The 12,493-nt window shown below is 32.9% G+C and overlaps 1 protein-coding gene across 7 annotated transcripts in view; it reads right to left on the bottom strand.

Annotated features, from left to right (window-relative positions):
• abcc3 (ATP-binding cassette, sub-family C (CFTR/MRP), member 3) overlaps positions 1 to 12,493 on the bottom strand; it is a 90,352-nt gene that overhangs the window by 17,184 nt on the left and 60,675 nt on the right. For 4 of the 7 annotated variants that reach the window (XM_051123803.1, XM_051123805.1, XM_051123806.1 and 1 more), the window contains exons 18-22: positions 11,431 to 11,598; positions 11,062 to 11,245; positions 4,692 to 4,803; positions 4,265 to 4,418; positions 2,979 to 3,186 (exon numbers count right to left, since the gene is read on the bottom strand). In XM_051123803.1, coding sequence (XP_050979760.1) covers positions 2,979 to 3,186; positions 4,265 to 4,418; positions 4,692 to 4,803; positions 11,062 to 11,245; positions 11,431 to 11,598 — 826 coding nt within the window. Of the gene's footprint in view, positions 1 to 670; positions 982 to 2,978; positions 3,187 to 4,264; positions 4,419 to 4,691; positions 4,804 to 11,061; positions 11,246 to 11,430; positions 11,599 to 12,493 lie in introns of those variants that run through there. The other 3 variants (XM_051123804.1, XM_051123802.1, XM_051123807.1) reach the window with 2 other exon arrangements.

Here is a 12,493-nt window from a genome sequence, read left to right as displayed (position 1 = left end):
TCTTTGCTTAACAAAGAATTGTTTAAGCTTAACACAAGAAAAAAAAAAAAAATTAAAAAGGGGAAAAAGTTAGACAGATAAATAAATAAATAAATAAATAAATAAACAGGCCAATGTGGTCAGAAAAATAAACTTAATTCAAAGCAAAAACAGCTTTTTTTAAAGATAATAAATTACTGCAAAAAGTTACTTAATGATATAATAATAAATTATTCTTACAAAAAAGTATAAATTATATACTAATAATTTAAAGATCAGAAAAAATAATTTAATTCAAAGGGAAAACTAGTCTTTAATAAAACAAAAAAGTTGTTTACTTGCATTAAAAGCAGATTGATGTTTAAAAAATCTTAAGAAAAACATTTTTTTGCAGTGTATGAGCAAAAATGACATGTGTAGAGCAATAATGCACACTTTCGATGTGTCCCAATTGACAGAATAAATGTAAATCGGTAAAAAAATCAGATTTTCCTGTCTTTCTGAGCAGAGCCATACAGACAAACAGTATAGAGGAAGGAATCAAACAGATTAGACAGACAGACGCTGACGTCTCTGTACCATATCCTGGAAAGCACACGCTCAAATACTCCTCGAAAGCGAACTGAAATGCAAACGTTATCCCGCTTTCATCCCGAACGGGTGTAGAGCTGCAACAAAAGGGAAAAGATACCTGCACAAAGAAGTAAATCACGGCCAGTGGGACAATGACCACCGTGAATATGGGAGTACTGCAAACGATAACAATCATGGTGGACAGAGAGGCAAAGAAGGTGCCCAGGAACATGAGGGTGGTGGACGGGAGGACCTCGTCGATCACGTAAATGTCCTTGGAGAAGCGGTTGATGATCCGGCCTATGGGGGTGGTGTCAAAGAAAGACTGGGGCGTGTGAAATTTGTTGTCCAGCAGGGCCTGATGCAGCTTGCGTGCGGCCTGGATTTTCCCCAGAGCCAGAGTAAAGGAGGAAAACATAACCAGGACGCCTGTGTTAGAGAGACCAGAGGAGGGGCACAGCGTCACTACACTACACACGCCTGCAAGGGATTCTGGGATACGGGAGAGCTACAGAGCAGGAGTCAAACCGGAGCACAGTCCTCAACACAAATACGCACACAGGCCGAGTTCACACAAAAACGACAGATGACTTCAGTGGAATGCAAAAGGAGAAACTTCGAGGAATCTCAACGCAGCTCTTTTCCGACAAGATCGTCACCGATAAAGCTGTATTCAAGGGGGTCAATGTGTCCAAACTGACCTAAAAACATTTTCAAACACATGTGCCTAGTTTTGGCAATCATACTTACTCAACCTGTCCTGTTTTTTGTTTATAAACGTACACTTGTTCCTATTTTAAGGTCATTGGTGCTTTTTTCTGCAGTGTAACAAAGAATGTATGCAAATGGTTGCCAGGTTGTGAAGAAAAAAGTGACACCCTGCACAGAAAATGTGAAGCTCTGTTGGGGTATTTAAACTCATCTGGCAACCCCAGTAAAACTCATGGAGGTTTGTATTTTTTTATTCAAGATTTTTTTCTGTATTTTTTGTTAAGGAAAACTAAAATTAACAAAGACAAAATTCACAAAATAAAAAAACAGTAAGATTTATTGTTTAATATTTAATTTTAAAAAAGAAAGAAAGGTTTTTTCAGTTTAAATGTCATTTGATTCAACCAATAGGTAAATCCACATTTTCCAGATAGGTGAGTGCACACATTAATAGCTTTTAAAATATATTCTCTTTTAATATACATTTTTAAACATTTTTTTCTCTTTCAGTAAATATTTTATAATATGGGACATTAGTTATTTTATCTAAAATTTAAAAAAAAAAAAAATAGGATAAAACTCACACAAAATTCCCAAAATGAACATTTTAAATTGAGATAAATATGTTAATGCAATAACTAGGGCTGCAACGATTAATCGAACGATGTGTGAGGCGCGTTTAGTCAATGAAGCCGGTACGTTGATTAGTAGTAAAGCTCCATCACGTGCGTTCAGTACACAGAGCAAGTAATACACAGAGCCGTAAAGCACTGACAAGCCACGCCAAATCGGCCGCAAAATCGAATTCGATTTTGAGCGCGATTTTGGCGTAGCTTGTCAGTGCTTTACGGCTCTGTGTATTACTTGCTGCTCCAGCTGAACGCACGTGATGGAGCTTTACTACTAATCAACGTACCGGCTTCATTGACTAAACGCGCCTTACGACATCGTTCGATTAATCGTTGCAGCCCTAGCAATAACTATTTATAATATAGGATGCAGGCCATTTTATAGCCAAAACAAAGACAAAATTTATTAAATAAAAATGAAAACAAAAAACAAAATTGTCAGGGTGGGTGCTATAAATGTTTTTTTTTTTGTTTTTGATTTTTTTTTAGGGTAAAAGAAAATGTTTTTTGTAAATATTAAGAATTAATTAATATTAATTACTAATTCATAAATATAACTTTTTTTCGTTTTTTACAACCTGAACTAATCTTGCATTTTTGTCATTAAAAAGACAAATGAATTATTAACAATATTTTAATATTTATTAAACGTAATTATAATTATAATAAATACATAGTTATATATGACATAATCAACAGTTTTTTAACATGACGTGCCAGTTTGAAATTGCAGAATGGAGAATAACCGAGATTTTGAGCAATTTCTGTCTTTTTCTTAGGCTTAAGAAAAGTTTTACACTGTTTCTGAACTTTGACATAATCACCATAAACTGGCATTAAACAGAAGCGAGTGAATCTTCAAAATTTCTCCTTTTTTATTCCAGTGAAGCAGCATCTGGGTTTGACACAATATTATGATGATTAAACAGCAAAGCTGTTTTCATTTTTGGGTGAACTGTCCCTTTATGGTGAATGTGAATGAAATGATATGACCAGTGGTTCAGTCAGTATTTCTGCGGTGGGTTAAATGACAGAATCAGACAAGACTCATTAGATTAGCGTTAGCATTGGCATATTTGACCGTACCTTGTGAAATGCCCAGCGCTGCGTAAACCCCCACCCTCATGGACACTTTCTCCTCTGTGCGGTTGTGCGTCTCGTCATTCGTCCATTCGCTCAGCCAGAAGTTTGCTCCGATGGCGGCGGCGCTCTGACAGGCGTACAGGAAACAGATGAAGAGCGACAGGAGCGGCCCGACGGCCTTCGCATACTCCCAATACACCTTAAACTTCACCTGCAACACGCACAACGCACAGACATCATCACAACATACTCTGATTAGCTAGATTAGACAACTACCACTTTGTTTAGATACATAACTAGCCTAGTTCACGTCACCATACTGCATGTTAACAGCACTTCTTACAAATCAGAAAATAAGGTGTGAAATAGGGCAAAAGAAGTCGGTAAAAGCAAGTGCCTAATCATTTATTGCCCCTATTACCAACATTTTGATTTAAATATTATAAAAATAATATTTTAATTTAAATATTATATAAATACTTAATTATTAATATATATTAATTATTTATTATCCATGGTAACAAAAGTCCAAATGCATTTCACAACCCTTCGTTTTGTGATGTTTTTGCAATCTGTCAGGATTGGTATTATATTTTTTTTTATGTTTAATAAAAAAAAAATCTTACAAAAAATATTTTATTATATGGGGCTATGGTTATTTCATAGCATTAAAAATGAAAAAAGACAAAATTAGTTACATTAAAAATTAAACGTTAATTTTTTTAAAAATAAATAATAAATATTATAATAAATGTATAATTCGCTTATAAAAAATATTTACAATGTATTAAAAAAATAAATTAAAACCCAGACATGATCAAAGACAAAATAAAAAAATAAAATTAAGAAAAATCTCTATGGATGGATCCTTGCATTTTTTTGTACAATATATAATTTTGTATAATATATATTTTTTTTGTCTGTCAATAAATATTTTAGAATATTGGACTTTTTATAAAAAAAAGAACAAAGAATAAACAAATAAATAAATCAAAAAAAGACAATAAATATTTTTAACTTACTAACTGATAGCAGGGCTGAATGTGAGACATCTGAAGTATTTAAATGTACCTATTTTCCTGCTGTTTTAGCTTTATCTTTAAGATGTTAGACATAATAGTTAGTCTAACATACATAATACTTCATACTGTATGTGACAAATTTCACTAAAGTAAGTGTAATGTGCCATTATAGTCCTCGACAGCGCAGCATCAGGTAGAGTTTTGTGTGTTGTGTTTGTGCTTGTTTAGTTCTCGTCCTCCAGACGAGGGCAGTCTCGAGTCACTAACCCGACCGGTCTCGGACGTCTCGGCTTGGATGAGTTTCTCCACCTTCGGCTCCTTCTTCTCGGTCGGAGACTCGGGGTATTTCCTCTCGCTGCAGCGTCGGCGCCGGGACATTTTCTTCGGGTTCTCCACGTCATTAGACATGATGCTCATCTGCCTACAAACGACAGAAGAGTACATTTTTTAATCTTTTAAACCAATCCTGTAACATGCACGCATCTATAGGCTTTTTATGTTCCACTGAATGTGATATTAAGTGGTTTTTAACTGAAAATACAACATGCAAATTGCATTGTATACCATGAAGTCCATAAAAAATAAAAGCAGTGTTTGCCGAGAGCCAAATTTGTCATCAGGAGAAGTGCTCATAAAAGTAGTCACAAAGCCAAAGCAAGTGGAAGAGCGAGAGGCATTAAAAATGCATGTGTACCTCATGAACTGTCTGCGCGCCTCATTGACTACAGGCTCGTTATCCACCATATCTGTGTGATTACTGAGAGCGTCTTCAGGAAACTCCTCCTCCTCATCATCAACCAACAAAACTGTCATAAAAACAAAGTGTAAGATCAAAATAAGCAACAATGCATTAGAAATGTATTATAATTAAATAAACAAATACATACACACACACACACACACACACATATATATATAATACATCATTAATATTTAATAGTTTTAATACTTTACAGTTAATTAATAATTCATGTTTTATATTGTAATATGCATTATAAATATGTAATGAAATATTATAAATAAAATTACATCTAAATGTCTGAATTATAATATTTATTAAAAAAAATCATATATAAGTAAAATGTATTGTTTATAATAAATAAATAAATAAATATCTTTGCCAACCAACAAAACTGAAAAACCATCAGGAGTCAAAGTCATAAAAATATGTAGAATTAAAAAAAACAAAATGTATTATGAATAAATAAACAAATACATATGTAAAAATACATAACTAATATTTAATAGTCATTTAATATTTTACAGTTAATTAATATTTTGTTAATATTTTATAATATTGTAAATATTGTCTCATAAATAAATAAATGATATAGAATAATCACCTAAAGAGTATATATAAATATTTTAATAATAAAAATTGTATAATATGTGTTACAAATAAATTTGTAAACTAATTATACAAATTATTTAAATATAATTAATATGTATAAATAGGAGTCAAAGTGATAAAGACACAAAAGATTAAAATGAAAGCAATAAATAACTTAAAATAAATTCATCAAAAAAATTATTTCTTAATATATCGATTAAATTTTGTATGTATTAATAAATAAATAAATAAATAAATAAAAAGAATATCTAAACATTTTTTACAAAAAATAATTTATATAATTAAAATGTACTGTAAATAAATAAATAAATAAACAAATGCTTATATATAAATATCTAAATATATGAATTACATTTTATACAAATAAAAATAAATAAATTTGTCAACCAGCAATACTGAGAAAAAAATCGGAGTCAAAGTGATAAAGATTTATAAAAGATCAAAATGAAATTCAAAAAAAATATTAATAATATTTACTGTACATGTATTATTAAATAAATAAATACATATATAAAACATTATAAATAAACAAGTATATCTAAATATTTTATAATGAAATTGTATGTTACAAATAAATAATTTATATATAATTAATATGTATAAACAGAGTCAAAGTGACAAAGACTTATAAAAGATTAAAATGAAAGCAATAAATAACTTAATAAAAAATTTTTTTCTTAATATATCGATTAAATTTTGTATGTATTAATAAATAAATAAATAAAAAGAATATCTAAATATTTTATGTTTTACAAATAAATAATTTTTATATAATTAATATGTATTATAAATAAATAAATATAAATATATTTGTCAACCAACAATACTGAAAAAATAGAAGTCAAAGTGATAAAAACTTCAATAAGATCAAAATGAAAGCAATAAATAATTGAAAATAAAAAAAATAAACAAATAAGTAAATAAATGTGTATTAGAACCAAAATCTTTATTCATATGTATTAGCAAAAAGTAGTGTTGGGTTCGAGTCCACCTAAGTCGAGTCCGAGTCAAGTCCGAGTCTTTTACCAATCGAGTCCGAGACGAGTCCGAGTCCAAACTGGGCCGAGTCGGACTCAAGTCCAAGTCCCAAAGGGCCGAGTCCGAGTCGAGTCCGTCCGAGTCCAAGGAAACACTACTGTCTGTCAGTATCTTGACCTTGTTTTAATTCAGGGGTGCCCAAACTCGGTCCTGGAGGGCCAGTGTCCTACAGATTTTAGCTCCAGCCCCAATTAAACACACCTGAACCAGCTAATCAAGCTTATACTAGGCATACTAGAAACCCCCTGGCAGGTGTGTTGACTGGACTGAGTTTGGGCCCCCCTGTTTTTAACCATTACAACTAGAAAAATGCAATGTCAGTTGAAATGTAAGAAAAGCAAACCTCTAGTGGATCTTGCCATTTTGATTTTTGATTTCACAACATCTCATAAGTGTCCATGCTCTGCTTAGCAAACTTAAAGTCATGCAACAGAAGTTATGGCTGATCTATGTAATGTGATATATTTTAGAGTGAAACAGGTTTTAGAATGTGAAAAATTATAGGGCGGGACTTGACTTTATTCATCGATGTAGTAAATGTATAAATTCAAGGGTGGTGTAAAGGAGTAGGTATCTTGGTGAATGGGACCTTAAGAGCAGAAAACATGTAGCCTCTTGTAGCACCTCTTATATTTCGGATTGTGGCTGTGTGTGTTTTGGGTTGTATATGACTTTTTTTTTCTTGAATGAAAATGAGGTTGTGAGGGATAAACCTAGTCTTTACAATGACACACACTGTGTATAAAGCCCTACATATACTTTCCATACGTCACAGCAAACTCACACCTGTTTTATTTTTGAATGCATTTATAGTTACATTAATTACAATAAATTACATTACTTAAGTAATAATTGATGATGGGCCATTTAATTATTAGAAAATCATGCACACGCAAGATGGCTTTGGACCCATAAAAACTGTTTCTGCAAAGATGTTAGAAAAATTATTCTTCTTTCAAGCTAGAAACTGCCACCATGTTTAAATAATAATAATTTCAACACAGAAAAAACTAATCAACCAATGTAAGTAAAACATTCTCGAGCTCAAGGCAAGTAAACATTCCAAGTATTGCTTACAAGCAAAAGTATTAATACATATATTAAACAAAAATACAAATTAAATAATATATTTTTTTAAATAGAATCTTTTTTTAAAATAGAATTGTAGGGGTTTTTTTGTAAGTTCTTTTTTTTTTATGTAGGTCTATATAAAGGCTATCACAGAAATAGACTACAGACGTTTCATGAAGTAATGTTAAAATAAAACACTGCAAAATCTTCACTGTATACATTAAAGATAATTCTTATTACAGTTAATAAGTGATTCAGTCAAGAACAGTGAGTGATTGCCTCTTTTTCTTTTGTTGTTTGATTATTGTTTGACGCGGTCGGCTGCTGCAGGTTTACGCTGCTGTCGCTTTAAGATCTGTCGCACAGATCAAATATTTTGGCGCATCAGTGTTTCTCCCAGCTGTTCAGGTTTACTTAAGACAAAACCGACTTCATTTACATGAACAGTCTCCGATACGAGCATGTGTGTAGTAATAACAGAACCTATTAAAAGCGAAAGAGAACTCTGTATTCGCACACCGACTGAGAGGCGCGTTCTGTGATCGCGCTTTGAGTGTGCGCGCACTGGTGATGCGCGGATGGCGGTTATATCCGCGGGTCGGGTAATAAAAAAAATGCATTCTGATTATTTGCGGGTGGGTCGCGGGTGGATAAGATGAATCAGTAAAGAGGCAAATATTAACTACACTTTCTAAAATATGAACTTGTTCTAAATACGTTTTTCAGGCAAACAATTTCATTTGTGTGTGTGTGTCTGTGTGTTCACCTGTTCGAGAAGTTGTGACAGAAAAATAGACATTCCAGATTTGAATGGAGTTACGCCTGTGTTAATGCTATTGAGTAGGGTAATATTTAGTGGTGTAGTGCAGTACCTGCGGATACCCATTTTTTAATCCGTCGGCTTTGTGTATACCCATATGGAACAAAAATAATGCCAAAAGTATTTGAAATAAAAAACTTGTTGAATTACACAACTGGGAAAAAAATGCATTGCAATTAACAGTGCTTACATTTTAATGCGTTGTATTTTCAGGGGTTGCATTTTTGTGCGCTGCATTTTAACATGGTTGTATATTTAAGTAGTGAATATTTCAATCGGAAACATTTCACCAACTTTTTCATTGTTAAAAATTCAATAATTAATATTCACCTCACAAAGTCCATTTCCAAAATATTCAGTTTGTTTAATAATTCCAACAATAACATTCGTCAGACAATTTTCGGTTAATTTTATTTCACTTTACAAATTCGTTTCCGAAAATTCAGTGGTTCAAATTCGACAGCTCTTAGCAGTGCACATCCGGGAACTGCAGGAAAAGCAGTAGAGTACCGGTAGAAGATCACCATCTGCTCATCATTCGCAGAGAACGACTTGTATATATATATATATATATATATATATATATTTTATTTTTTTTTATTTATTTTTTTTTTCCCAGAAAACAAAACAATAGACTACTTGTTGCTTGTCTACTAAAAACTTCTCGATTTAAGAATCTTATGCTACAGTATTTGGACTGGAAACACAACAAAACATTTTTGTAGTGCACATTTTTGTTGCAAATAAAAGTCAATAGCAAAGACAAGTCGTTCTCTGCGAATTACGTTGGTTTCTCTAAAACGTAACATAACTGCCAACTACAGGAAAACTGGATGTGATGTGTTACATTTATTGCGTTATATCACCTTTAACGTTACAGTGAAAGAAGATCATGTTTACACGAGGTAAAAAGAAATGACATATTACTATAGGCAATTGAAGAAGTAAAGTTCGGTTTTATGTCTTAATTGGTATTTAATACTCACCGCTTAGTCCATCTTGGCCACATATCGCTTTGCACAGGCCTGTTGATGAAGCCGTTTACAGCCGCTAGCACCACCTGCTGGTGAGGACGTCTAACAGCAGATGGTGATCTTCTACCGGTACTCTACTGCTTTTCCTGCAGTTCCCGGATGTGCGCTGCTAAGAGCTGTCGAATTTGAACCACTGAATTTTCGGAAACGAATTTGTAAAGTGAAATAAAATTAACCGAAAATTGTCTGACGAATGTTATTGTTGGAATTATTAAACAAACTGAATATTTTGGAAATGGACTTTGTGAGGTGAATATTAATTATTGAATTTTTAACAATGAAAAAGTTGGTGAAATGTTTCCGATTGAAATATTCACTACTTAAATATACAACCATGTTAAAATGCAGCGCACAAAAATGCAACCCCTGAAAATACAACGCATTAAAATGTAAGCACTGTTAATTGCAATGCATTTTTTTCCCAGTTGTGTAATTCAACAAGTTTTTTATTTCAAATACTTTTGGCATTATTTTTGTTCCATATTACCCACTTCTAAATTCCCTCTAATACGCATCATTCAGTAGTGTCCTGCATTAGCCAAAATCATGACAGGCCACCATTTCTAATTCAGTCGTATGTGAATAAATGCAAATATTCGCTCAAAACACATAGTAAAGACGGTAGGGAATGTGGCGCCGGCTTCCTTTGAAATATGTTTGATGATGCGCCCGCGCCCGCTCCGTCCACGCCAGCACCAGATTTGCCGAGTAGGAAAATTAACAATTATTATTGATTACTAATTTGAATCAGTACATTATAACGAAAACAATACATTAAAATGAAAAGAATTTGATTTTTATGATCTGAAATTTCTTAAACTTGGTGAACCCCTGTAATCTTTTGTCTAAGGATCCAGTAGACGTTCAAACACCCAATCGATTTCATCAGAGACTGCGGAGAGTCACGTCCAGATGTCAGTTAACGTTATTCTTTTTAGCGTGGCTTTGGCTTAAAAGCACGAGTGATTAAGTTTATATACATGTGCAGCGATGTGCAGATCAGCTGAATCAATCTGCTGTTAAAAATGAACCATCCATTCATCATATCATCATGCAAAACTAAGAATTAGAATAATCGTAAACGACGATCGGGTGCGGTTATCTAAATCAGAGAAAAATACAGGTGCGGGTGGGTGGCGGGCGGATCATTTATTTGAAGCTGCGGATTCGGGTGACGTTTGAGCTCCTCCGCGCATCTCTAGTGCGCACATAAACCCGTCAGCTTTCAAGTAGTCTACTGGACAAGACTTTTGTGATAATGCATCGATTCAGTGACATTTCCGTCAACTGTCTCTGGACTCGGGATATTTTCCGAGTCCGAAAGGCTTGAGTCCGAGTCAAGTCCGAGTAAAAATACATCCGAGTCCGTGACAAGTCCGAGTCGGCTAAAAATTGTACTCGAGACCGGACTCGAGTCCGAGTACGAATCGGAGTACCCCATCTCTAGCAAAAAGTACTGTATTATAAACAAAAAATACTATTTAATATATTAATATTAAATATTTTATATGTATTACAAATAAATAAATAAATACAATTATAATATAAAAATTTAAAAAAGTAAAAAAATAAAAATATTAAAATAAAAAAATTATAATATATAAATAATAAATATTTTATGTATTAATATTAAATATTTAATATGTATTACATATAATTGATATATATTAAATATATAATAAATATTTAATAAATAAAGACATTTTATAATATGTATAATAAATAAATAACGGATAATTCGCCAATGTACCGTCAACTTCTTCGTCTTCAATGATATCCTCAAGAGAGTAGTTTCTGAGGAACTCTGCAAACGCTCCATTCTGCTTGAGCAGATCCTGGTAGGAGCCCATTTCTGACACGCGTCCGTCCACCATCACCAGGATGTTATCCACCTGCGGCAGGAAGCTGATCCCGTGGGTCACCAGTATCCGCGTCTGGAAGACCAACGACACATCGCTTTACCCTCATCTGCTAAATCACATCACAGTCTGACAGCTGAGAGCGGATCACATACACGGGTCAATGGATCAGTGTTCATCTCAAGGAAACTCTGTGGTTTCTTCCGTTCCTAAACACTGTTTGTCTCACTGAACAGGCTCTGAATTAGTCAGGCAAATACCTTTCCCTTGAGGACTCCTTCAGGCCCGATGACGTTGTCAAAGATGTGTTTGGCGACGTGAGCGTCGACGGCGGACAGAGGATCGTCCAGCAGATACACGTCTGCTTCACTGTACAGCGCTCGGGCCAAACTCACTCTCTGCCGCTGACCGCCCGACAGATTGATGCCCTGCACACACACCATTGTTTACATCACATGCTGCTCCTCACATCACATTTACATGAATATTTGCTGAGAAAAGCCCAAAGCTTAATTGCATCATTTTAATTGCTAACAAAAAATACTATAATAATTTCCAAAATGTCCAAAAGTCACACATGATTCAAATCTGGCGAATGCACTATTACATAATATTACATTACATAAAATGCCATTTCATGTCATTTGCACAAACAAAGATACTAAATATAACTACAAATGCTGTATTACAGTTAGTTTTAATATGATTCATTACATGATATGACTATTAATTAATCAAAATGAATTGCAAATAATCACATGTATGTGAATATTTGCTTAGAAAAGCCCAAAGGCCAAAAACATGCTTTATATTTGGTAACTGCATTACTCGAATTGCTCAGAAAACTAATTATTACAAAACTATATATATATATATATATATATATATATACACTACCGTTCAAAAGTTTGGGGTCAGTAAGACTTGTAATAGTCTTTAAAGAAGTCTCTTATGCTCATCAAGGCTGCATTTATTTGATTAAAAATATAGAAAAAAAACAGTAATATTGCAAAATGTTTTTACAATATAAAATAATGTTTTTTATTTTAACATACTTTAAAATAGAATTTATTCCTGTGATGAAAAGCTGAATTTTTATCAGCTGTTACTCCAGTCTTAAGTGTCACATGATCCTTCAGAAATCATTCTAATATGCGGATTTATTATTAGAATGATCAATGTTGGATAATATCAACAGTTGTGCTGCCAAATATTTTTTGGAACCTTTTTTTTTTTTTTTTTCAGGATTCTTTCATGAATAACAAGTTTAAAAAGTACAGTGTTTATTCAAAATATAAATATTTTATAACAATGTAAATTATT

Source organism: Labeo rohita, chromosome 12 (genome assembly GCF_022985175.1).
Source record: "Labeo rohita strain BAU-BD-2019 chromosome 12, IGBB_LRoh.1.0, whole genome shotgun sequence".
Taxonomy (NCBI): Eukaryota; Metazoa; Chordata; class Actinopteri; order Cypriniformes; family Cyprinidae; genus Labeo; species Labeo rohita.
The sequence above is the reverse complement of the archived record's forward strand: the minus strand, read 5'-3'. Positions and strand labels throughout refer to the sequence as shown.